Source organism: Cryptomeria japonica, chromosome 6, assembly GCF_030272615.1.
Source record: "Cryptomeria japonica chromosome 6, Sugi_1.0, whole genome shotgun sequence".
Classification (NCBI taxonomy): domain Eukaryota; kingdom Viridiplantae; phylum Streptophyta; class Pinopsida; order Cupressales; family Cupressaceae; genus Cryptomeria; species Cryptomeria japonica.
Window position 1 is genome coordinate 538,261,119 of NC_081410.1, and position 27,761 is coordinate 538,288,879.

The 27,761-nt window shown below is 38.5% G+C and overlaps 1 protein-coding gene across 2 annotated transcripts in view; it reads right to left on the minus strand.

The window, feature by feature from the left end:
- The window catches only part of LOC131030252 (uncharacterized), a 152,748-nt gene that overhangs the window by 21,352 nt on the left and 103,635 nt on the right, over positions 1-27,761 (minus strand). For both annotated transcript variants that reach the window (XM_057960981.2, XM_057960980.2), the window contains one exon: positions 4,426-4,566. In XM_057960981.2, coding sequence (XP_057816964.1) covers positions 4,426-4,566 — 141 coding nt within the window. The remainder of the gene's footprint in view (positions 1-4,425; positions 4,567-27,761) is intronic.

The window sequence follows — 27,761 nt, forward strand, 5'->3', positions numbered from 1 at the left end:
GATAACTCATTGGTTGATGTGATTGCAGGTAACCACAAGGAGGACTTACGTTGATACTTGAACTCTTGCCTGAATGCTGTTGGAACGTGAAATTTACTTGATTTGAAACCAAAAGGCAAAAGAGGTAGGGTTTAGGGAGTCTACTCTAATTCCTAGAATGTAAGAAACTATGAATGATTTAGTAAAACTCTACTAGACTTTGCTTTGCCATGCAAAGAACAACTCCACAAAGTTTAGTGCGATCTTCTAAGGTAATCTTATGATGCTCAAATCACCACCAACAACACAGACACTATCAATGTGATGCATATCAATGGGTAAGTAGCAATCAAAGTTAAGCTTGTATAAAGAGTTCAGTCGACCACGCAAAGTATTCTCCAATCAACAAAACACAAGTAGTATGAACAAGAGAATTTCACCATTAATAATCCACAATAGCTTCCATCCATCTAATCAATATGACAATAAATGAGAAGTAGAGACCATACAAATGTTGAATCAACACATGAAGTTCACCATATCTTTAATGAAAATAATATGCTTCTCACAACAAAGTCTTGGCAACAATCTCCTTTTCTCCTACTCTACTCTAGCCATCTACTATCTAAAGTCTATTATTGAACTATTAACTTGCTATTAACCTTTACAAATGAGGAGAGCAAGCATTATATAGTGCTCTCAATACAATTGAATGACTAGGATCAAATCCACATCAATGGCCAAGACTGAAAGATAGAAACCCTAATTAGGGCTTGTTACTCCCATTACATAACATTTAATGCTTGATCATTGATAAAATTACAATAGATAGGACACATGTCCTTCCTTAAAGTTTGACCAATGAATGATGAGGTTAGGTACATCGAACTTTGTGCCTCCACATGTGGTAATTATCCTCCTTGATGGATGAGTCAAGTGCATTGAACCTAGGCGCGTTAACTTGGAATGATGCAATTGGGTTGAAGACGACTAGGCGCCATCTCAACTACTTGCTCACCTTGTAACTCATCACAAGTGTTTGTGATTTGGGCAATATCTCTTGATACTCAACATTTCCCAGTGTTTGATGTGATGATGGTGGGAGATATTCCCCGAATTGCATCATCTTCTAGCTTTGATTAACTCTTCTGGAATTGTCCTCTGCCTTGATCACATTTGCATCCCCCTTATCTTGGTGGAAATTCCTTCCTTATGATGTCTAGACCTTGTTTTTGCATTGCTCTCCATCTTGAATCTCCTATCTTAGATTACCTCCTTATCCTAACAAATATTCTTGGATTTCCGAAGGAAATTCAAGATTGTAGCATGTTCCTTCCTTCATGTTGATCTCTACACTTGCCTTGTAGCACCCTTTCCTTTAATGCCTCCTCTCTATCATGATTCCTTCATGCCAATACTTCCCTTTCCATGCTGAAGAATCTTGGAAGTGTTCTTCATTATAGAGCTATCAACTTCCTTGCTTAGTTTGATATCTTCCCTTGTGGGGTCCTCTCTCTTGCATTGCTGTCTTTGTGTTTGATTCTTCAAGCCTTGAATATCTTGATCCCTCAAGTTTTAATGCTCCTTGAGCTAGTTCCTCTATCCTTTTTCCTTAGTTGCTTGCAAAACAAACAAGGACATCATCAAACATGCCTGATATACTGATTTTACTTATTTTTCAAACTCACTAATTTGATATGCATTGCATTCCTGATGATTTTACATGTCTGATTTCTGATCTTATATCTGATTTTGCCCTGATCTGTCTTTGGCCGTGGATTTCAAGGTGAAGTGGAAGTGTTGTGAGGAAGGCTGGGCTTTTAGGCCTGAAGTGGAAATGATCTAGTCGGTCTTTTAGGGGTCAAGTTGAAGTATCCAAGGTAGGTCGGGGTTTTGAAGGTGCACTAGAAGTCAAGCAAGTATGGCCAGGGATTTAGACAGCAAGTGGAAATCGCCCAAGATAGGTTGGGGATTTGACGGGTAACTGGAAGTTGATAAGGTAGGTCATGGATTGTGAGGTAACTAGAAGTTGATATGAAAACTTCTCCAAGTTATTGATTTCTTAATCTTTTTACCCTTCATCAGACTTCTTTATCTACCTGGTCAAATATTTGATGACGCATTTTCTATTGCCAAGATAAGGAAAATCAGTCATGGCTAGACTTTTTACCATGAAGTGGAAATGCTAATGGAAGGTCGGACTTTTTTATGGTAACTGGAAGTGCTCTCAAGCTGGCTGGGCTTTTGGAGGGTCACTAGAAGTCCTTCCAAGCTGGCCGAGCTTTTGGGAAGTTGATAGTGGAAGTGGAAGGAAGCGGAAGTGGAAGTTGAAGGAAGTGGAAGGGGAAGTGGAAGGGAGTGGAAGTGGAAGTGGAGGGGTAACTCACACATTGCCACCTCCATCACCATCAAGACCTTAGGTGCTCCTCATCAAACACTTCTTAGTTGATTGCTCATTACTTCTTGATTGCTCCTCGCCTCCATGCTCCAACCTAAACATGTCCACTTGCCTGCTTGACTACTCATCACACTTTAAGATTCATACCTTGACCTTGACCTATAAGTTGCAAGAGGTTTATAGCTAAAGAAACTACTGCCAAGCTAGACGACTAAACTTAGACAACTAACCTAGAAGCAAAAAGTGGGGGTCCCCATTTGAAATGTGGTGATGTGTGAAAATGTCACAATGGGCAGGATGCCATTTTCAGGGTGACATATGAAAGAGTTATACAACTCTATGGTTGGTGAAAAAGCACTCCCATGATCCCCTCTCTCCATTTCTCATCCAATTTATCATTATCAGTTATCATTAGTTGATTTTGGTAATTTTAGTTGAGGTAATATATGTTGAGATACATTCATACATTCTCATTGTAGTTTATTTGGACATGAAGATGATTTACTTACTCTTGCAAAATTCGGCCACTTTATTTCATGATCCATGTATATTGGAAAGAAATAAGAGTCATCATATTTTTATAAATCTATATGGAAATAATGTGAATATGTTCATGAGATCACGAAATCTGTATTTGTATCAAAATTCATTTTATGCTCGCTGTCCACTATGTCTGCAACCTGACCACATAATGTAACAAGTGTATTCTATTAACTATAGATAGCTGACAGGTCAATTGTAGCTCATTTGAAGAAACTGATAAGGTTGTGTACTATTGTTTGATGAGTTAATTCTATGAGATAGGAGAATAATATATAAGGTTTGGTAATGATATGTTATGGAATGAAATCTTTGTAAATCTTGGATAACATTTGTACTCTCAAATAATTTAGTTATCATAATTTATATCTTGTCTCTCGTGTGTGTGAATTAGACTTTATTTTCTGTTTCTATAAGAGGTAAAACCATATAATGACTTGAATAATCCTTAACTCTCTGTTTAGAACTTACTTTCAAAGTGTTCTCATAAACTCACAAACTTTAGAAAATTGTCTGAAGTAGTTACTGCTGAAACACTTAATCAAAACTTACTTTATTTTCTGTTTCTATAAGAGGTAAAACCATATAATGACTTGAATAATCCTTAACTCTCTGTTTAGAACTTACTTTCAAAGTGTTCTCATAAACTTACAAACTTTAGAAAATTGTCTGAAGTAGTTACTGCTGAAACACTTAATCAAAACTTAGGTAAACTTAACTATAGGCAATTTATGCATCACCATATCAAGAGATAAAAGGGGATAAATGTCAGCTGAGTTAAAAATGTTAAAAACTAGACTTAATTGTTTTCCTTTGTTTATCTGTCATCTATGTTTTTGGTGCAGCACTAATATCTTTGCTGTTTTGCTGTCATATTTCTTCTAATGTGAATTTATTATATGTACTGACTACTATCTCTATGGTTTAAACTTGATCAATCTTACTTCTTAGTTGTGCTGCTTGGCAAAGCAATTATTTTTTTCATCATACCCTCACCGTAAGGCCATGATGGGTTGTACCAGGTGCTGGTGTTTGTCAATATTCTACACCTTATAAATATATGCTTCTCTTTATCAAAAAGAAGAGAGAAGATATAATATGAATAGAATTTTTTAAAAGAATACTAAAATAATGAACAAGGAATTCCATGGGATACAGGATTGAATGACATGTCATGAAATCCTCATGAAATCCCTCGGCAAAATCCAGTAAATTTACTAACAAAAAAGTTGGGCATGCGGTTCAATAAGAATAACTCTAAGAAGAACACTAAATAAACAAACAAGGAATTCGATGGGATATAGGATTAAATGATGTGTCATGAAATACGTCAACAAAATCAGGTTGATTTACTAACAAAAGAGTTAGCTGAGGGAAATCAAAACACTGTCATACGCAGGTATGTCAGTGACAGAGAAGCTTCCATATTGAGTATGCCTCAAGTATATTCTTATACAATGCAATGGGTATCAATGCCAATTTGTAAAACTTATTGAAAAGAAACTTACCAATGAAATATGGCATCAGGCTTATTCGGCGGCTTGGCAAGTAGTTGATCATAGTCACACTGCATATCATGTCCCAAGAGCTGCTTCGATATAGATGCTGCTCTTCTTTCATATATATTATTTTTCAAAGATGGTTTATACCTGACATTACATGTCAACAGATACCTTATTAGTACACTCATGTGATAACTTAATGTTTAAACACTTTCTAGATGCACTTTCACTTTACTTTTTCTAAGATTAAAAAATTATATTAATAAATGGCAACAGCAAAGAGGTGATACATAAAATACAAATATAGAGGGATAGCTATCATCAACTTTGAAAAACTAATAATAGAAGTGACTACATATAATAATATATCAATTCAAGTAGAAAGAAGTAAGGGTACAAGAAATAGGCAATTCAACATAACCTTGAGCTGAGGAAAAGAATTAAATATTAAGGAAACAACTTCCAAAAGAAAAAAGGTACTGGATCAAAACTAATTGCCAGCCACCTTAAAAAGCCACATATATTTCTGTGAAATTGTTCTTAAAACGGTAGACCCCTTTCTATGTTCAATTCTGAATCTTTTGCTATGTATGAAAGGAGCCAAAGCATGCTCTTGAATGAGAAAATTCACTGTTTGGAAGAGGAAGCAAGAGCAAGAAAAACAAGAGGAGGAGAAATCTATGCTTGTGCAAACTGTTTTTCATGCCCATTATTGGTTCCCCAACTGACTGCCCAAGTAACCCCTATGAGGTTGCCAATTTCAATCAACAGGCACTTGGATCAATGGCCAACTTAACAGGATTTGATTACAAATAAGGTGCTAATCATGATCCTCTGCACTTTAGGCTCTGTTAGACCAAGGTGGGTGTACCTATATCAATACCTTTATAATTCTATTTTCTTTTCAAACAGGTATTGTAACAGATATGTTCTCAGTATATGGAAATCAAGCAGATGTGTGATGTCAATTGGATTTGGCTGTATCCCTAATTCATAAGCTTTGAGAACCTTGAGAATGGATAATTCTAACCCTAAAACCTTAAAATTGAAACAAACCTAAAACAAAATAACATTTGAAAAGGAATCACTTTTGATTTTTTAAAGATGTGCTGAACTTGTAAATCCAAGAGGCATACATGTTCTCCTATCCTACGGCAAATGAACAAAATAAGATGATCGCTGCCTATCCTACGGCAAATGGAGTCATGAATAAAACAGAACAATTGAAACAGCTGCAATATGTCAACCAGAAGCATACATGTTCTCATTGATTAATACCTTATATTAATCAAGCTATGATAATGAATTACAAGCTCTACTTATTATCCAAAAAACTATTCCACAAAAATCTCTGTGTTTGACTTAAGTATTTAATCCTCTACTTTAGAAGAAACAAAAATCAAACACACATAATCAACACTATGCAGAGACAAAATCAAAGAGGTTTTTGACCATTTATTTCATAAGATTTTTAACACAAATATTGAAGATAGCATGAAAATCATTGAGTTTTGATTTCAAGATGTTTTGATATTACATATGTTTCAAGATGTCAACAATATTCATGAACTAACTTATAAACTAGAATGGAGACTTCTCATACCCTTGCTTCACAGACTTGCAGACATTTACATATCTTTTAAGACTCTCTATATGACCTATTAATAAGGCCTTGAATTCACTTTTATATGATAAGGGAGCAACAAGATTCGGGCCTTTTACAAGAGATAAGTGGCATTAGGTAACCGCTTGACACACTAGAAGACAAACAACTTTTTGAGCTGCTGACAAGAACAGACATTCTCTTTCAATCTTCACAGGTGGTAGCTATTATTGATAATCTGGAGCCTCCTTTTTCTCACAAGTTCGCTTATCAAGCTAGAGAAGACTTTATAACCCTGCAAACATATTAATGCTACCATGCCAGAGAGCAGCTTGTTAATTTTCAAAATATGCCTTTAATGCTCAAATTTCATATGATACGATTGGAGTCAATCACATAACCAAGACTAGATTCTTCACTTACCCCTATATAGCCAAAATAACAAAATTTTCAAAAATCAAATATGGCGGGAACCAACAGTCACTTCCTGGTTCAAAAATTCAAAATTGCTTCACAGGTTGGAAAGAGTAGTCAAAACAAATTATAGGTACTCAGCTCCCTCAAATTTCTGAATCCTGTGGAGATGCTTCTGATAATCTTCATCATTGGTCTTTCTCCTTGCTATCTCCACTCTAATTAAACCCGATTCAACATTTGACAGAGCATTTAAATAAGAATCCAACTTGTGCACTCTTTATGCCTCATCTGCCTGGTTGTCTACCAATATTGGATCCAAAACTGTCCTTATTTCTGATTTCCAATCAGACTTAGGTCTCAACCTCAACTCTTTCTCTTTATCACTCTAATTTTCATCAAAAAAGGATGCATATGATAAACTATGAGACCTTGGAAATCAAATGACTCTGCCTTGATTACCTTTGTGTAAACTTTATGAGTGGAAAATATCTAAATTAGCACATTCAATCTCATCTCATCAATCACCTCATGTAAATATTCAGGCAAAGGTCTTACAAGGCAAATCTCTAAACCATTTATAATCTTTTTTAGAAAAGAAATTGAACAAGCAATATACATCTGCCACTTCAAATGGGACTGGTAGAAGTCCATAAGCTCTTTGTGCTCGTCCCATGCTGCCTCTGCATGATCTAGAATTGCAACATACCTAGACTCGAAAAGAGTCTTGACCATCTTTGTTACTATCTTGGTCTCTACTCCTCTGATTTGTCTATACAATTGATCAATTTCTCCCCTCATATTTTAATTCTCAAGCTTGGCCATTGCCTAGTCATTCCTGAGGCCCATCATATCTTCAGAGGGTTGCTGTTCAAGAGCTGGTGTACAATGAGAGGGCCTAGAATATAATTGCCCTTACAACTTCTTAACTCTCTCCTTCAAAATCTTGTTTTCTTCATCAACTTTCTTGGACACTTTGTGAGCAAATCTAGCAACATTAACTGTTATATCAGTAGCCTCAACAACTGAAGTGCTTGAGGCTCTCTTAAGTAGAAGTTGGCCATATAGTTCATCAAGTTGTTGAATCATTGAGGGCTTCTGGATGCTAGGATATAGACACCAAATGGCCAATATGTCCAAGTTATCATCAAGTGCAGAACCAAAGAATAGACTTTTGGCCTACTTAGGATCCAGATTGTCAAAACTTATGTCTTGTCTCCTTCTCAAACTGTCAAATGCAATGGTTGAAGAGAGATCCCAACCCTCTAAAAGCAAGACACCACTATTTCTCACAATTTGCCTCCCCATTTCAGGGGTTATGTTATCCAACTTTTCATTTGCTCTTTTAAAGATTTCATCTTTTACCCTTACCTTTTCTCCTTTATCAAGGCTTTCAAGCTGTATAGCCCTCTCCTATATTTGATCTGCTATCTTTTCAAGAAAAAATTGCTTAAACTCTCTTGTTTGAATAAAATTCTCATCATTCATGAACTCTTCACATGTTGTCAACCTCACATCTTCAGTAATATCACCTCCTAATTTGAAAGCACCAAGACCTCTTCCAAGACAAGGATCTTCAATTTGCACCCCCAATCTTGTGTCAAACCTGTGAGGTGGCATGGGTTGCTCCATTTGAGTGTTAATTCCTTCATAGGATTCAAATGGAATCTCTCGGCAAGGAGATAAAATGTGCAGTGGTGTGATCACCTTAGGACTTTCAGGGACAATTAGAGGTTGTGCACCCAATGAGTAAGGGGTTGACATGGGTCCCTTTGAAGATGAAGCAATGAATGATCTAGGAGGGGGAAGTACAACCTTAGGAATAAGCTGTGAAACTGTAGGGGCAATAGAGGTAGGTGCTTCATAACCAGGTGGAAGTGGTGGATGCACAGGGCTCGATGGTGGAGAAGTTGGCCCGATTGGAGAGCCAACAAATGATGGTGATATCGATGCCACTTCAATTGGAGGGGATTTGGGCTCTTCATGTTGCACTTGTGCTCTTGGCTGTTCATGAGGCAATGGCATTTCATCTACATCTTTATAAGCACTAAAAATAGCCTTCATCTTTAATTCTGGAATTAAAATTTGCTCCCAATGGGAAGAATAGGAGCTACCACTCCTCTTCTTTAGATTTTCATTTTACATGATTTTATACCATCTCTCCCTCTGCTTAAGGACCTCTTGATAGTCTATAGCATTTCTAATCAAGTCCTCCTCTTGATCCCATTCGTGATCAGGACACTTTCCTTTGGTTAAGCCATGTACAAACCATTTAGAATCATAAAATCTATGCTTGGCAAAAGGAAGATTATACTTACCAAGCATACTGTCTAGGGTGTCAAATGTTTTTTTGTTGGTAAAATGATATACTCCTACTTGAACTTGTGATGGGTGGAATGAACGTTTCTTGTGAGCACCTCCAATGATAAACTTTTCTGCTTTGTATAATTGATGCATTATTTCCAAGAAAGCAACCCTATCAAGCACTGTAATTGGAAGGTCCCTTGGTACAATAGGGTTACCAAAGACCCTAATAATGGTATGGTCCTTGAAGTAAAACCAAGACCCCCAATTTTGATCTATAACCTTCTCTGGGTCAAGGACCTTTGGTCTAAAAAAACTCTTTGCTTTCTCACTTAGACCCCATGGCACACTCCCTTGGAGCAAAAGCATCATCAATTTGACAAAATGATTCTCAAACATGCTATAATTGGATTACTTACAACACATCCCATTAATATGTCCATTCCTAGATAGAGAGATATTCTCCTTCAACCATGGGTCTAACCCTAAGGTCTTCATATGAATCAAAATTGAACAATACTTGAAATGCATTGAGAGGCTTGCTCTAAACTGATAAAGTGTTGTATGCAATTTCTCTGCTAATACACTTGCATAGTCAAAATCCCTTTTATGGTCTTTGCTCTAAACATCCATACATACAATTAGCATCCAATTAGGGATAAAAGGCTCATCATCCAGAACAAAAACCTAACACAAAGCATAATATGTGTCTTTGAAGTATCCTACAAATAAGTCAATACTATAAGGAGATTGATCTCATGGAGTCGAGGCCTTCTCATCTCTGCCTAAGTGCTTTGGCCTCAAGGCCGGAACCCTACTCCTATAGAGCCTATCATGTGATTTGAATTCTCTGGCCAATTCATCCACATCAAGTGGCCAATTAGTCTGCTCATCCAACATGAAAGTATCTTCAATTGTCTTCTTTGTATCTCCTTGATATGGCTTTTATGAGATCAATGTTGACAAACACATTGGGAACAACCAGTCTTCCCAAATTCAAATCCCATATGTTTCTTCCTGGGATATTTTCCTTTTTATTATTATGACATCTTCTCCACAAATTGAACCCCCAAGGTTCAATGATTGGGTCCCTGCATCCTGCATTTAAGTCAATTAAAAAATCCTCTAGTCTGCTGCCAACTTTTGCTCTCTTCTTAGTGTTGGTAGATCCTGGAAGTTGGGCTATAACTTCCTCAATGAACTTCCTCTTTGATGCAGGAGCACCAAAGTAGTTCAAACCGGCACCTGGATTTGTTTCCGGTGAGACATCGATCCCGGTATTGGTATGTTCTTACCGGTTGGTCTTGCAGTGTATGGAGCGAGAATGAATCGGGTTGCGGGTGGTTCCCGTAACTTGGGGATCATTGAGCAATGTTGTTTTGGGCCTTGAACGATGTTTCCTGAGGTCGGCGTGAAGTTTTAAGCATTTGAAGATTTGGGCCGACATGTTATTGTTTACACGTTTCATCTTGAACCAGTTGGTCTTTGGCCGACATGATCGAGTTGTTATCACTTGCGGAAGGTATAAAGGGAAGTTTTGAGATTCATTTTAGAAGACAGAGGTCCAAGGAAGAAGAGATCGAGTGAAGATGTAGTTTCCGGAGAGATTCTGGTCCGGAGGGATTGAAGTCTGGATGGACTAAGGTTCGGATCAGAGCAAAACAATGTAGACTATTACCGAAGGCCTATTTGTCAAGCAGAAGATCCGCAGATCTTTGATTTGTGTTGTAAGGATTGTTTTGTAATCCCAGGTTGCAGTCCAGCATGTGTAACCACTGAAGGCATATGTAATTCATTAAATGGTTATAATGATTGTTTTTTTGGTTTACTGGTTATTCCATGTGTTACTTCTACCAGTTAGGAATGCTCTTTATCGGTTACCGGTTATCTCTTGCGTTGTATCTATCAGTTGCCGATACCTTGCATGGTGTTTTTTGTTATAGGCTGCAAGGCGGGGATGTCCATCATTGGATCTCCCTACCTTGGCTAGGTCAAGTGGTATCAGAGTTGGTTTGTGAACCTGTTGATCGAAGAAGACCTGGTTATGTACCGGTTGGTTGGAAAGGAAGTTGAGGCAGCTTGTAGACTTGTTCAGATTGCTGAATGTGAGGTAGTGCAAGGCTTGCAAGTAGACCGCTGAACCTAGAGCTTGAGCTTGAGGCAGTTAGTGGGTGGAGACTTGAACAGATCATCGAACCAAGGTAGGCTGCAGGGTGGACCGGTAGATTCGCCGAGGAGAGGCAACCGGAACCTGTAGTCAAACCGCCGAACCCCTGAGGTAGTTGCAAATACCTACTGACAGATCGCCGAACCAGATCAAGTGATGGGACTCACTTTTCAATTAACCCCGAGAGTGATGCGGGAGCACCAGAGTAGTTGAAACCGACGTTTAGATTTGTTTCCAGTGAGACATCGATCCCAGTATTGGTATGTTCTTACTGGTTGGTCTTGCAGTGTATGGAGTGAGAATGAATCAGTTTGTGGGTGGTTCTCGTAACTTGGGGATCATTGAGCGATGTTGTTTTGGGCCTTGACCGATGTTTCTGGAGGTCCGCGTGAAGTTTTATGCATTTGAAGATTTGGGCCGACATGTTATTGTTTACAAGTTTCATCTTAAACCGGTTGGTCTTTGGCTGACTTGATCGAGTTGTTATTGCTTGCGGAATGTATAAAGAGAAGTTTCGAGATTCATTCTAGGAGACAGAGGTCTGAGGAAGAATAGATCGAGTGAAGATGTAGTTTCCGGAGAGATTCTGGTCCGAGGGGACTGAAGTCCGGATAGACTAAGGTCCGGATCAGTGCAGAATAGTGCAGATTGTTACTGGAGGCCTATTTGTCGAGCAGAAGATCTACGGATCTTAGATTTGTGTTGTAAGGATTGTTTTGTGATCCTAGGCTGCGGTCCAGCATGTGTACCTGATGAAGGCATATGTAATTCATTAAATGGTTGTAATGATTGATTACCGGTTATATCATGTGTTACTTCTACCGGTTAGGGTTGCTCTTTATCTGTTTACCGGTTAGATCTCGTGTTGTGTTACTGGTTGCCAGTATCTTGCATGGAGTTTTGTGTATAGGCTGCAAGGCAGGGATGTCCTTCATTGGATCTCCCTACCTTGACTGTGTCACTCTTAGCTTGAGAAGTTGAAGGTTCGGCCATGATGAAACCTTGAAGCAAGGGTTTAACAGGCAGTGAAGTGCTATGCTAGGGTTTTAAGTTCTATTATCAATTCTACCCTAGGATTGCTCTGAAGGACTCAATTTCAATAAGGGGGATGGTAGACCAAAGACTAAGGCAACACAATGTGAAATTTGAAGTCTTAAGCTTACTACAATTGTTTTCACACAAGACCCTAAGCAAAACCTGAACTTTAAACTTTCAAGTCGTAGAAATCACAGAGAACACTTTTATCGACATAATAAGCATGCAGAGATTCATGTGAGGCCGATTAAGCATAAAATTTGCTTATAACGGTGCAATTGTGTGAATTAATGATGCAACTTACCCTTTGCACTAGCGCGAACTAGCTATTAGCATTTGAATTTGAATATTAAGCTTTTAACAACTATTTACTTGTTTTAGTCAGTAGCCATTAGAATCGTCACATTGGGACCTAGTCTTAACCTAGTTGAGCATAACCTAGTCGAGCATCTCTGATTTATCATGCAATCGCATGTTAACCCTAACCCTTAATCTTACATCATGTGATTGTGGTTTAGGACCCGTCGCTTTTCTTACTAGCGGCCTTGCAGAATTAGCTTTTTGAGCAACTTTTGATAGTTGTGCAAGTGCCCTGACAATCTAAACTATAAATCCTTCCAAATGGGATCTCTATATATGTTCATGACTTAGCTCGATAGTCATGAGGTTTACTAGCCCACCGCTTGAATCCTTAAACACATGGCTCATCATCATTGGTCCAACTCAAGTAAGATGGCAAAGTCACGGGCCACCCTGCTACATCAACATCGTGGGGCTCCGGAGTTAGGTCCTTCATGCAGGTCTGCCTAGTCATGCAATCACGGATTCAGCCACAGATCATGTATCAGATGCTCAGGGTTTAGGGCTTGTTGACATATTGACTTTTGGGTTGCGAAATTAGTTCCAAAGAGCATGTTTGCGTAATCGCACAGCCACGCGATGATCTAAGCCATTGATGTAGACGAAGAATCACGGATGACAAAACCCCCTTTGACTTGTTGACCACACCGCTGCGGAGATAGCTAGAAATGCAACTTCAAGTTAAGCGCACATAAATGCAGGCTGTTGATCTTGCACGATATGCTTAGAAAATAAGTTAGTTGTAAAAGTATGAAAGGGGTGCAACGATCGAGCAAGTTGCTTAGTAGTGAGAACTGTGCAATAGCACACCAATCTAGAGCGTCCACGTGTAAAGCCTTGCGCAACATTTAACACAAGGGTCAAGGCTTGGGTGAACCGACAGAGCTAACAAAAGGGGTCGGTCGCCACAACATTCCAATGGGATTAGTTCATGAATTAATTTACTGGGAACTTGATATAGATAGTCAACATGAAATTATAACAAGGCTATTGAATATGAAGAATGAGCACATGCTTAGGGTTTAAAGTTTAAGGTTTGGAGCTTTCTAACAAGGTTTGCAACTATAAAACCCTAGAAAGCTTCATGATACCAAGCTTGGAAGACAAAATGGAAACTCCCAACACCCATAAGAAGGAAATCAATGGTACATTGACAGTGGATGCTCAAGCCATATGATGAGAGACAAGAGCAAGTTTCTCACTTTAAAGGAAGTAAATGGAGGCACAGTAAAAATTGGAGATAATGATACAAAAAATACTACTAAGAAAGGTACTCTTAGTCTTGATAATGGTAAGACTAAAACAAAAAGTGTCTTGTGTGTTGAAGGTTTGAAGCATAATCTTCTTTGTGCTAGTCAAATGTGTGATCAAGGACACACTCTTACTTTTCCTGCTCAAGGTTGTGAGATAATAAAGGCAAGTACATGAAAAGTAGTTGTTGATGCCAATACAAACAACCTATACATCCTCAATGAGATCAAGGGAGAAAAGTGTGGTATGGGACAAACAGATGAATGTTATGGCATAGAGAAATGGGCCATATAAACTTTGATAATATAGTGAAATCAGCACCAAACAAGCTGTAAGAGATATGCCAAAGATTGTTAAACCTTCAAACACTCTTTGCAAGCAATGTCAACATGGGAAACAAACAAGAGCAAGCTTCAACTCAAAGGAGTACTCAGCAACAAAGCCATTGGAACTTGTCCATACGAATCTCTATGGGTTTCATGCCCCTGCGAATTTAAAAAAAATTACAGCCTTTAAATTATAACAGCTTTTACAAATATAAATCGCAGACATTATAAATAAGCCAGACAAGTGAATTCGTTATGAAGATCAATGATAAGTATCATATAAAGAACAGCCATTTATGAGCGCAGCAAGGAATATTAATAGAAGAGATTTATATTAGTGAAGGAGCAGCGATAAATAATGTGAGTGCTGGAATTAGTTTATAAAGCCGACCACTCTTAAATCATTTTAAGTGGTTTTAAAATAAATTAAATAAGTCTCAAAATGAAGGCCGACCTGCACTAGCATCAGTTGGGGAATGTATTAAATAAACTAAGTTAAATTGTGGCCAACCTCCCTCATATAAGCACTGCCTTGAAAGAATTAAAAATGATTTCAAATTAAATTAAAACAGTTTTAGTAAGGAAGGCTGACCTCTTGGAGAGACGCCTCTCTTGGAGGAGTCACCTCTTTAAAGAGGCATGAAATGGTATATGAAGAGGATGATGTGAAAGGAAAATAGAGGGGATAAGAATGATATATCAGTTCAAACAAGATCAGACTTATATACTGTTCAAATATTTATACGATGCATAATACATGGAACTCTGATCTTGCTGACTTGTTATATTGTCTTCCACTTGATAAGATGTAGGAATGATAAGAAGTTAACATATTGTTGGTGACATATATTTATATGTTGCTATTCTTGCCATTATGACATTTATGCACAATAGATTATATATATAAGACTCTTTAAGACTTTAATCAACGAACTGTCTCATTATGGAGGATAGAATGGAATACATAATAAGGGATGCAAGTAGTACATAAGTTCCATTCAAGTATGCCAACCCCAGTCGGGGCTAGGAGGCTGAATGGTAAGTGTCATTCCGTGCTCTTGGGCTTGATAGAAAGGAATGAGCTCGATGATTTTCCAAGGGACTCCATAATGAGGATAAGTTGTAAGGGAAAGTATTATTGAATCCCACATGCACATTTTGTACTTTAGAATGATGATTAGGATTCTCTTTATAATATTGCCGGTTATATTTTTCTTCATCTTTCATAATGGTAACTAGCCTAGTTGTAGGGACTTAATAAAGACTTAAAGTGGCAAGTTGCACTTCCTCCGTATAATTCATACCTCATTTGATGTTCTAGGGAAAAATATAGGAATATCCCAATAGTAGACATTACAGTGGGCCTACAAGAATGCAAAGTTTACAAGGTAATTTATTTTATGTTGCTCATTGATGATTATTCAAGAATGACATGGTTTACTTTCCTTAAAAAAAAATATGAAGCATTCGCGAAGTTTAAAGCTTTTAAAACCTTGGTTGAAAATGAAACTAAGCTAAAAATAAAGTGCTTGAGATCAGATTGAGGAGGTGAGTTCACCTCAAATGAATTTGAAGACTTGTGAGCATCATGGAGTGAAGAGATATTTTTCAGCTGCATGGACTACACACCAAAATGGAGTTGTAGAAAGAAAGAATCAAACCATGCAAGAGATGGCTAGAAAATTGTTGAATGAGTCTAAGCTGCTAGACAAGTTTTGGAGAGAAGCAGTTAACACAATAGTCTACATTCAAAATAGAGGGCAACAAAAGTAAGACACAATATGAATTATGGAAGGGAAGACCAACAATAGTTAAACACTTCAAACTTTTTGGTGGTAAGTGCTACATTAGAAGAGATGATGAAGATTTGGGAAAATTTGACTTTAGATTTGACAAATGCATCTTCCTTGGTTATTCCTCAAAAAGCCAAACCTATAGATGTTACAATAAAAGATTGCAAAAGATTGTAGAAAGTACAAATGTCAAAGTGGACAAAGCAAGGCATTAAAAGGAGAAAGTATGAGCAAATGATCACCTAAGCTGCAAGGAAGAAGAATTTAAGACTCAAGCTGCAAGGAAGAGGAGGAAGATGATGATGAAAAAGAAGAAATAGGATGAAAAGATACAAAGACGTCATCTAGATTTGTCCAAACAAGTCATTGAGAAAATCAAATTCTTTGCAATAAAGCTATTGGAGTTCAAAGTAGAAGAAGATTAGCAAGTGCATCAGAACATGCAAATTTCTCCTTTCTATCTAAAATTGAGCTTGAGGAATTTGTGGAGCTAGAGAAGATGAGCATTGAATTAATGCTATGGAAGAAGAGCTAAATCAAATTGAAAAGAATGAAACATGGGAACTGTTGATGTTTTTTTTATGACAACGTCGAACACAGAATAAAGTTGCCTAACGGTCACTTCACTCTCTCTTGATCAAAGTGCAATTGCATGCTAAGATTGCAAGAAGTTCAAACAATCGACTCCAAGGTTCCTTTATGCTACGGACGTGACTCAGAAACAATCGACTCCAAGGTTCCTTTATGCTACGGACATGACTTAGTTGGCTGATGTGATTGTTGGTAATCCAAGGGGCCTTACGTTTGCATCGTTCTTTCACTTCTTTGCTGTGGCTGGAACTCCATCATCGGATATAGCGGATCTGCAATGCTGTTGCTTCGAACGAACTAAAATGAACTGAAAGTAAAAGGGAAAGGGTTTAGAAGGATCTAAATCTACTCCTAAGGGCAGTGATAACAATGAATAGTGCTTTGGTGAACAAATTCCAAATAAACCAAGCTTTGCTTCGCCAAGATCAACTACAACTCCGCAAGAACCGGTGCAATCTTCTAGGGATGCTAGAGGATTTTCAAATCGAGAAAGTAGATTTGAATACCCAAAAACAACGCAATCCAAACGACTATCCACAATCGAACTTAGCACAAATTTAGGGGGCTCAAGCTAACTTTACACTACAACTTACAATCAGCAAGATGCAAAAAGTATGAACCATGGAAATTCATCAAACACCATTACATTCTCCATTGAAATCAAAGCACTTTACTATTTCTAATCTAAGTGAGGAAGGTGAAACCATGCAAGCTTTGAAAAAATAATTTAAGTGGACACCATCAGAGAACAATGTTTCATTGTTATTATCTCAAAACTTATCGCAACAATTTCATACAAGTCTCCCTCCTTACAAATGAGGGGGGTCACCCCTTTATATATGCCTTGGGCCATGATTACATGCAACCCTAATTAGGGTTTCCCAAAAGATTCTCCACTCAAGATGCAACAAGGTGGGAATCAACAATTAATAACCCATAAAGCCCATATATAATTAATTACAATCCTTCCAAAAATGGCACCCATAAAGCATTAATTAACCATTACATTCAAAAAGTGCCCACTATGCAATGAATGTACACTCATGCAAAAATCGCCCATGATGCCATAAATGCACCATCATCTCCTGAACGTGACGGCTGCATGCAAAAGGAATCTGCCATAATGCCATAAATGTGACGGCTGCATGCAAAGAGATGCTTCATTAATTCAGCGTGCGTTGACTCGGCTGCCACTTGGCAAGAAAACCTTGGAGAGAGAAAACTTCAGGAGAGAAGAATTTTCTTGAAGTTTCTCAAATTTTCTTTGCTTTGGAGGAGTTTTTTAATGATTTTCCACCATCTCCTATTTTTTAGAAATTTTCCACAAATTAGGGTTCCAAGGTCTAGGAGAGAAAATTCCCTCACACTCCAAGTCTACCATCATTTTCAATTTTGGATGATTCTTGATGGCCGAGAATGGATTTTTCAAATTTTTCCCTAGGGGGAAAATTTCTTGTTCAATTCATCCTTGATTTCTTCCTTGCCTTAAAATTGTTTTTTCCACCTTCAATTCATCCCGGCGTGGAATTCATGTTGTAAAGGAATTCTCCTTTGGAAAGAAATTTGTTCCTTACCCCTGAGGAAGGAAATTCTTCATGCCTTAGCCATTTTTTTGAGTTTTCAATCCTGAGCATGGAATTCACTCTTCATGGTGGAATTCATCACTTCCAAGCCTTGGAAGAATTTTCAATTTTCCTGACTGGGCATAGGATTTTGACTTTGATGGATGAAATTCTTCTTTCGTGTTATCCATGGATACCTCTATTTGGCCTCTACATTCTTCCTTAGTCGTTATCTGCACTTCAAAGAGGGAATTTTAAAGTTTTCAATGAATTCCAAGGCACTCTTACTTTGGCGCCCTTCCTTGATGCCTAGCACAATTCTTCATAGGGCATGGAATTTTGATGTTTTCGTGAATCCTCCATGATGGTGTGAGTTTAGCGCTCTTCCTAAGCTCAGGGCGGAATTTTCCTTAAGGCAAGGATTTTTTACTTTTTTGATGCTTTCCAAGGACACCCTTGTTTGGCACCATTCACCTGGCATGGGCGCAACTTCTTTAGGAGGGGGGAATTCACTATTTTCCATGAATTCCATGGCTCCTATTTAGCGCTCTGTACTCCTTGGGCGCTATTTTTCATTGTGCATGGAACTTTGCATTTTCCACGCTCTCCATGGAATGTCTATTTTGGCACCCTCCGTCATTACTAGGCGACATTCTGTTTTGGTCATGGAATGCACACCCTTTTCAAACTTTCCTTGAACACTTCATTCTAGGGACCTTCATAGTGTCCAAGCACCATATCACCTAGGAGGAGGAATTCACAATTTTGTCCATTTTCCATGACACTTCACTCCTAGCGCCTTCCTTTCGTCTTTGGCGCTAACTTGCACTGAAGGAGGAATTTCATTGAATGTTGAATCCTCCATGAGACTTCCATTTTGGCGCCCTCCTGAGGATTTGGGCGGAATTTTGCCTTAGTCAAGGATTTTCATTCTTTTCGTGCTATCCTTGCCCCCTTCCATTTGGCGCCCTCCTGAGGATTTGGGCGGAATTTTGCTTTAGTCAAGGATTTTCATTCTTTTCATGCTATCCTTGCCCCCTTCCATTTGGCGCCCTCCTGAGGATTTGGGCAGAATTTGACTATGGCCAAGGATTTCATCACTTGTCCTATTTTCCATACTCATGCCATTTTAGTGCCTATCCTTGACCTAGGGTGCAAATTTGCCTTAGAGGAGGAATTCAAGAGTTTTTGTGAATTCCAAGGCAACCTGATTTCAGTGCCCAACTCCATTTCATAGTGCTATTTCACCTTAGGCATGGATTCTCGCAATTTTCCATCTCTCCATGCATGTTTCATTTTGGCGCCTGATCTTGGCTTGGGGTGGATTTTTACTATGAAGGAGGAATTCAACCTTTCATGCTTCTTCCAGACTTGGATGGAGTTTTTTGAGTTTCTTTCAGATTAGGCCACCATATAAGAATTCGGGGTGATTTCACAACAAATTTCTTGAGCTTTCCATTTTAGGAATGGGCATCCAACACTTAACCATTTTCTGACCCTCCCTGTCTGCTTTTTGACTTTCCGAAATTAGAAGTAGTCACGAATGCCTGACCTTTGTCACCTTGCCCGAATGGTTCTATTAGAACAAACTTTCCAAAAATAGAAACCTTTAAAATGTTAGCGATAGATCCCTAGACATGACACAAGGATGACTTACAATAAATAGAAACTTACTAAAAATAGAAATTACTATAAATAGTAAGTTTGATACTTGTCAAAATGATGAAATTCCGGTACTCAACAAAATCCCTAAAAAATAGGAACTTTCTAAAAATAGAAAGTTGTTCAGTTTTGGCTCAAATTTTATTGGGAGGTTCCTTGAAGGGTCCTGATTCCAATTGTATGCTTAGTTTCTTCAAAACCCTAACACAAACCCCTAAAATCTAGGACAAAAGGCATAAACCCAAAAATTAACAAAACGAGTCCTAGACTTAACCAAATTTGCTCAAACGAAAAGCAAACTTAATCAATTTGACCCCCGAACATTCGCAAACTTAGAGAGAGACTGACGAGACTACTGTGAAAAGACCCAAAAAACAAAGGCAAAAGACCGGAAGGCCCTAAAAAGAAGGGGTTCTCCATTTGCAATGGGGCGATGTGTGAAAATGTCACAACAGGAACTAAATCAAATTGAAAAGAATGAGACATGGGAACTTGTTCCACGACCAAAAGATAAGAATGTGATTGGTACCAAGTGGGTATTTAAGAATAAGTAAAATGAAGATGGTCAAGTAGTAAGAAACATTGTAAAGGTTATGCTCAAGTTGAAGTTATTGATTTTGAAAAAACCTCTACTCATATTGCAAGGTTAGAAGCTATTAGAATGCTTTTGGCATTTGCTTGTTTTAAGAACTTTAAAGTCTATAAAATGGATGTTAAGTCAGCCTTTCTCAATGACAATCTAGAGGAAGAGGTATACATTGAATAGCTGAACAGCCAAAAGGTTCCTATTATTAGAGAACAAGGATTATGTGTGCAAGTTGAAGAAAACACTCTATGGACTAAAACAAGTCTCTAGGGCTTTGTAGTCAAAATTTGACAAATACCTACGTGTTGACGTGTATTTTGTACACAACCGAACACAGAATAAAATACCCAAATGGTACCTTATCCTCTCTTGATTAAAGCCTCTGAATGCTGAAGATATCGCAAAAAGGATCACTCAGGGTGACTTCAAGGTTCTTCGTTGTAGGATCTCTATGTGTGGATAAGCACCAGTGGTCGTTGTAAATGCTGTTTCTTCAAGGGGTCTTACGCACTTTCTCAGAAAGCTTGTCCATGTCACTCTCTTTTGACTGCAGGAACAGGATTTTCCTAATACTAACAGATTTCCAAAAAAATAGCAAAAGATAAGGGTTTCAAGAGAGGAATACTAATCTAACCCTAAGAATGACTCAATGTAAGCTGGACTTGGTAAGATTTTACCAATTTCAGTGTCGCCAAGAAATTACAACTTTACTGGAATTGATGCGATCTTCTAAGGTGATTAGTGATTTTCAAATCATCAAGGATATAGATACTATCATAAAGATACATATCAATATTTCAACAATGATTGAATGTTTAAGCAATCTCAATATCTCCAGTTGACCACACAAGGCGTCCTTACAATCAGTAAGAAGCTAGTGGTTTGGAACATGAATCTCACCAAAGGTCGAGCACAACACTTAGTCCTTCAAACTTAAACTTAAATACTACTTCGATTCAGAATGATTCAAGAAGATAAACAACCATGGAGATAGCCACAAGTATTGCAATAAAACACCATAACTTCAATATTTTATTGATCTCAAAGCCAAATAGACAACAATTGTTCTAAATTCTTTCTTCACTACTCAATCTTGCTACACAATAACTTTCTTCTCTCTAAGCTCTCTCCTCTCTAACTTCTAACTATTGACTATCAACTACTATCAAAATGAAAATGAGTGAGGGTATATATAGCATCCTCAAATACAATGGATGGCCCAGATCGAAAGAAGATCAATGGCTGAGATTTTGACACCTAAACCCTAATTAGGGTTTGTTACAAAAAGGTCCCCATTTAGATGAACATTATTAAATGCATAGCCAATATTTAATTGGCACAAAAATCGAGGAAACATAGACCAATAGGAATTAAGTTGCCACATCATCCTATAACAACTTTTCATCTAGAATTTTGTTCCCTTTCCTATGCTCTTTCTTAGCATATCCAACGAATCTGGACACAATTCCCTCAATCTCAGCAATGGGAATCTCAGGGAGATTCTTCATCCGTTCTTCCAAGTGAATGACCTGATCAAAAGCAGTGAGAAGAGCTGTCTCCCATCCAGGTTCAAGTTCTTTGATCTTCTCAATTAGGAACAAGGTAGTGAACATCAGGTCTCGCTGCTCATCTGTGATGACGTTCTCCTCTTTGCAAAAGATGACCTTGACTCTCTCCTCCAACTCTTGGATGTCCACATCTGTCTCAATCTCGATCCTCCTGCCAAGAATGGTACATAACACCTCGAACACCTTATCTTGAATTGGATGGATGATACCTTCAACTTGACCGCATTTGGTGCTGATGTCTTCAAAAAGAACCCCTTTCATCTGGAGCAGAGCTGACCACTGTAGGAGGTTATGAGTTCCTCCATCCATTATCTTTTCTTGTGCCAGGATCAGTCTTGGTGTTTGTCATATTACTTGCAGGACAGGAATGATAACATCTCTAGTGTGAGTGAAAGCGGCCACAGTTATCATTAGATTATGGATAATCTCAAGGACCTGGATAGCTCGGTGAATTGTCTTCATCATCCTTGTTGCAAATTCAACGGCTACCATGTGGGATTTATCAATCCAAGAGCTCATAAGCTGAACCAGGCTCTTGACCCTTTCTGCTTCGCCAACTGATTCAAGAGGAAGTGCTTGTAAAGGAGATACTGCTGGATCCTGACGTCTCAAGGGCTGATTGAGATGACTAAAATAGCCTCTCCAAGCACTGACCTCTCTCTCAAGCTTCCTATTCTTTTCCATTTCTTCCTTAAGTTTGTCTTTAAGTGCTTCAAATGAATCCATTGCCTCTTCCATTGCTTGTTCGGTGGTAAGTGGACCAAGCTCAAATGTTTCTAAGTCATACTCATCTACAAGAATCTCACCTTCATACTTGTCCACTACTGGTGTAGCTATTTGCAATTTCCTGGATCCTGTCTCATCCCTTATTACCTTAGACATCTTGGTGGCCTTCTTCTTTTCCATTACCTCTTGAGAATTTCCTATAAGGCTTTCTAAATCAAATACATCTTCTTCTTCCTCAACCACAATCACCCTTGTCAGTCTCTCTTTTAACAAATCTAGAATGGCAAATCTTGTCTTACTTGTATTTCTTTAGGCAGTGGTTCATCCTCTCGGAGAGGAGATGTCACTTCATCATCATTCTTCTCTTCATGTAGCTCATTAGCATCAACTTGGGGGGATTGACTTGATGAATGTTGAGGCGTCTGTCCCTTTTCCGGCTTGTCATTTTGTACCATGGATTCCATAGATTCATCAACTTCAAGTACCATCTTCCCTTGACCTTCTCCTTGACTTGCCTTCTTTTCATGTCGAGAAGATGTGCTTGATGGGTGACCAAGATTGGCTCCTTGCTTCTTCTTGGAAGGTTCTCTTTTTTCAGGTCTTTCTTTCCTCTTTGCACCTCTGGGATGAGAAGTGTTCTCACTCATGCTTGCTTCTCCTTCTTCTGGTCTTGCCTCCAAAGTGAATGTCATTGATACATTTTGCTCTTTCAACTTCTGATGCTGTACATCCACCCATCTGCAAGTACATGATAAAACAGGAGCCATCAAAGCTCTCAAATCTAAAACCTCAGACTCATTCCAATCTATCTTCACTCCTTTATCTTCTTTGTCATAGGACGACCGGAGGTATCTACCATATCTTGGGCTTGATCAGCTACTCTATAAACTTTGCATTTCCTAATGAAATCTAAGGGTAGCCTGGAATGCATCTTTCTTTTAACCTCTAAATCACTTGGGAGATTCATCCAGAAGTCCTCCACCTGAAACTCATGTTTGTACTTCTTATCGATTGTCTCCTCCATATAACCGTGAGGATCAAAATTCTCCCGCGAGGCAAAGGATGTGAATGAATATAAAGATAATTCCTTCTCTACATCTTCCGAGGCTTGAGTGTTAGGACATACCTCAAGTGAATTCCCTAGTATGATGGGCACGGGAATTCCATTTCCATGCTTGTGTCTAGACACCTTTGCATATGCTGCCAACTGTCTAGTTACCTCAAGTAGCACTATCTTGTCTGTTGGATATCTTGGCAACATGTAGGGAGGTGAAGGACACCCTTGAACTCTGATGTATGTAAACTTTTGAAACTGGATGAACCATGCACCATACTTCTTCACAAGTTCTTGTGCATCCAGAGATAGTTGATTATGAATCCCACCTTGCAATATCCTAGTAATGTTCATCGTGAAGGTATCATTGACTAACTTGTAGTAACTTCTAGGCGGATGATGCAGATGAACATAAGAATCACAAACTCTCATTTCCCCGGGTCCTCTTCCGATCACTCCTCTGTGAGGTAGTCCTACATACTCAAAACTCCTGATTAAGGCATATATAACATATGAGCTCATGTAGAATGATTTGGTGGGTCTTAGCCTTCTCACATCCAGACTATTGCTAATAATTCTGGCCCAATGAAGCATTCCTTTTCCTTGGACTATCACTTGAATGAAGAAGAACATCCACTTTTCGAAGTAGAAGGCTTGAGGAGCCCCTCTAACTTGATTGAGCAAAGCTATCAAATCTCTGTACTCCTCTTGGAAGTCGATCCTATGCGGAGTATTGGGAATCTTGCTCAGGCGAGGCCGACTTTTGAGCAACCAATTCTTATTGATGAGATTCAGACAAGTGTTGGGATCATCTTCATACATTGACCTGGCTCCTTCTAGGCTTTTGTAAATCATATCTTTATGCTCTAGAAGATGAAGAGCTTCACTTATAGCTTCCTCTGAAAGGTAAGCTAAAGTGTTCCCTTCCTTGGATACGATTGTCCTTGATTGTGAGTCATAGTGGCGGGCACACTCGATCATCAACTCACGACACTTGACTGCTGGAGGGAAACCTTCCGCCTTGATGATGCCACTTTCAATTATCTTCTTCGCAACAGGCGATGGCTTGCCAATGTAGGGGACCTCTCGAAACTTCTTCACATTGAAGTTTCCTAAGTTGGTGTCTCCGATATTACTCCATTTGGACACGATCCTGCTCTCCAATTCGTCATTCTTCTGATCTTCTTTGATGAGAGTCGGGTGACTAGTAGATACTCCTGCCTTTGGAGTCGCCATCTTGATACCTACACAACATTTCAAAATTAGTCCTTGAGCATTAAAGGGTAGAAAATAAGACTCAAAAGGAAGATTTAAGATATTAATTAGGAAACTTCATGATAAATCTAGAGTTATCATTTCTTAATCAACACTTAGACTTTTCTAAAAAAAAGTGCCCAAAAATCAAGTCTCAAACAAGGATATTAGGATAATTTCGCCATACCTCCTCTTGAGTACTAAACTCTAAGACCTTTGAAAATGATGCAAGAAAAATGGATTTCGCTAGACAAGGTTTAAATCATAGCCTTCTCTTGGATGAATTGCGCCTCCTCTAGCTTCAAAAGAATAAATTCCACCTTCCTTAGTATCCACGCTTAGTAGAAATTTGCTCCAAACAAGCTATATTTCGCTCCTCCAATTTGCTCTTCAATTTTGCACTTAGAAGAAATGAATGAATGATTTGAAATGTGAAGCAACACTCCCCTATTATATAGAGCGCTCACCCTAATCAACCATGAGGCCAACCTAGCAAATAAACCTTAAAATAAAATAAAAACCACTAAAAAGGAGGCCGACTTGACAAATAAAGGCAAACAACAAATATTGAGCGCCCAACTTAATTTTTTCATTTTCAAAATTAATTTCAATGCCTCAAGGGGAATTTTTCATCTATTTCAAGGCCTAAAAATTAATTTATTAAATGCAAAAATGCATTTAAATTAATGCGAATTTAAATTTAATTTTCCCAAATGTTTCGAACTTAGCAAATTTGGTGATTTAGTGCAAATTGGGGAATATCCATGTTTAAACAAGGCTTAATGAAGCTTCATGATGATTTCGCCCTGGACCCTCTCCAAGGGTCAAGAGCGATTTTCCAAATTTAGCCTTGAATATTTCATACCTTGACTCTAAAATCTCCTGGAGGGTGAATTCATATCCAGTTAAGGTCTTGCATTTCAAGTTTTGGCATTTTGCATGAGGAATTTAGGTGGAAATGTGGATTTCACCCTGGACCCTCTCCAAGGGTCAGGAGCGATTTTCTCATTTTAGGCTTAAAATCCACCTTAACTTAATCGTTGAACTCTCTACGCAATTTCCAAGATCCATTTCCTTGCACCACCAAGTTACTTCATCGAAAATCTTGAAGGAAATAATGCTTTTAGAGGAATTTCGCCCTGGACCCTCTCCAAGGGTCAGGAGCGATTTTCCAAATTTGGCTCAAAATTGTCATTTTACAAAGTTCAAAATCTCTTCAAGGCATCTCAAATAGGTCTTCCCACTAAATTTCAAAGTTAGCTCTATCCAACTTAGGAGAAAAAGTGTGATTTTGGTGTTTTTCGCCCTGGACCCTCTCCAAGGGTCAGGAGCGATTTTTGCAACTTTGACTAAAAATCCTCATTTCCTTATCAAAAAACTTCTTCACCAAGCAAGATCATGTTTATGCCTCCGAATTAAGCAAGAAAATCCTCTTTCCAAGTTTTTCGCCCTGAACCCTCTACAAGGGTCAGGAGCGATTTTTCTTTCCTAGCCCAGGATCATCAATTTTTAGAAGCAAATCTTTATTCATCATGTCTTTGAAGGCCTCTTTTACCTTAGTATAACCTTGCCTTAGCACAATTTTGAAGGGAACATGTTGGTTTTATGATTTTCGTCCTAGACCCTCAGCAAGGGTCAGGAGTGACTTTTTGGTTTTAGGCATATTCCTTCATTCTTTAGACTTCAAATCACCTCTAAGGCATAACACATCACGTCCTTCTCCCATCCAAGCAAGATTTTGTCTTAATTCTACAAAAAAAGGAGAGAACCTTGGAAATTCGCTCTGGACCCTCTCAAAGGGTTAGGAGCGATTTTGATAATTGCCTTCAAAACTTTCACTCTTAACAATCCTTCTTCACTTCAAGGCAATTCAAACATCATTTCAAACTCATGCCTAGGCTTAGATTTGTTCAAACTTGGAGAAAAGGGTCCAATGTTAGGTTTTTCGCCCTGGGCCCTCAGCAAGGGTCAGGAGCTATTTTCCCTATTTAGCTAGATTGCTTCTTTGTTGGCCATCCAAATTATCTTCAATGGGTAAAACATGCCTTTTCACACCCATTCCAATCGTAAAAATCATTTTGACCTTGCAAGGAAAATGTGTTTTTGAGAATTTCGCCCTGGGCCTTCAGAGAGGGTCACGAGCAATTTTGCCATCTAGACCAAGATGCTTCACTTTTCACCTTGAAACTTCTTTGCTAAGGAAGATTTCATCTTGTATTGTGCTATGAATAGGTTTTCATGCCCAAGAAAGGTCAAAAAATGTGCTTGAAAGGAATTTCCCCCTGGACCCTCAGTAAGGGTCAAGAGCGAATTTGCCTTTCCTGGGCAAAACTCCTTCATCTTTGATCTTCAAACAAGTTTGGAGGCTTCATCATGCTCATTTCACCATTCCTCATGCCTTTGACACCTCAATCTGACCAAACAAGGCAAAAAATGACTCTAATGGAAAAATTCACCTTGGACCCTCTCCAAGGGTCAGGAGTGATTTTGAGGTTTTCAACAAAGTCCTTCATCATTTCAAGTTAAAACCTTTTCAGGCGGGTAGAGGATGTTATTCACTTTCCATTCATGCTCAAAACTTGGTCTTTTTCACTGCAAAATAAGGGAAACTCAAAATTTCGCTCTGGGCCCTTAGTAAGGGTCAGGAGCGAATTTGTCTTTACTGCCCAAAATTCATCAATTTTCCTATGTTCAAATCTTCAAATGCATCAAGTGATGTCCAATCCTCCTTCTGGGAGACCTTGCAGAAAACAAGTTAGCCAAAGTCAGTGCCAAATAAGCTTAACAACATTTTCGCCTTGGACCTTCAGCAAGGGTCAAGAGCGAAATCGTCATTCCAGGCTAAATTATTCAAAAATTAAGTTTCAAACCACTTCACAAGGCAAAGTCAGGTCATTTTCAAGGCCAAGAACCAGTTAACAAATCCTCTCAAAACAAGAAATTGTGTTTAGAATGAAGTTCGCCCTGGACCCTCAGCAAGGGTCAGGAGCGAATTTTCTATTTCAGGGATCATCTTGTTCTCCAAAAATTTGATCAAAACCTCTCCAAGCAAGAACACACAATTTCATCTTCAAACATGTTAACAC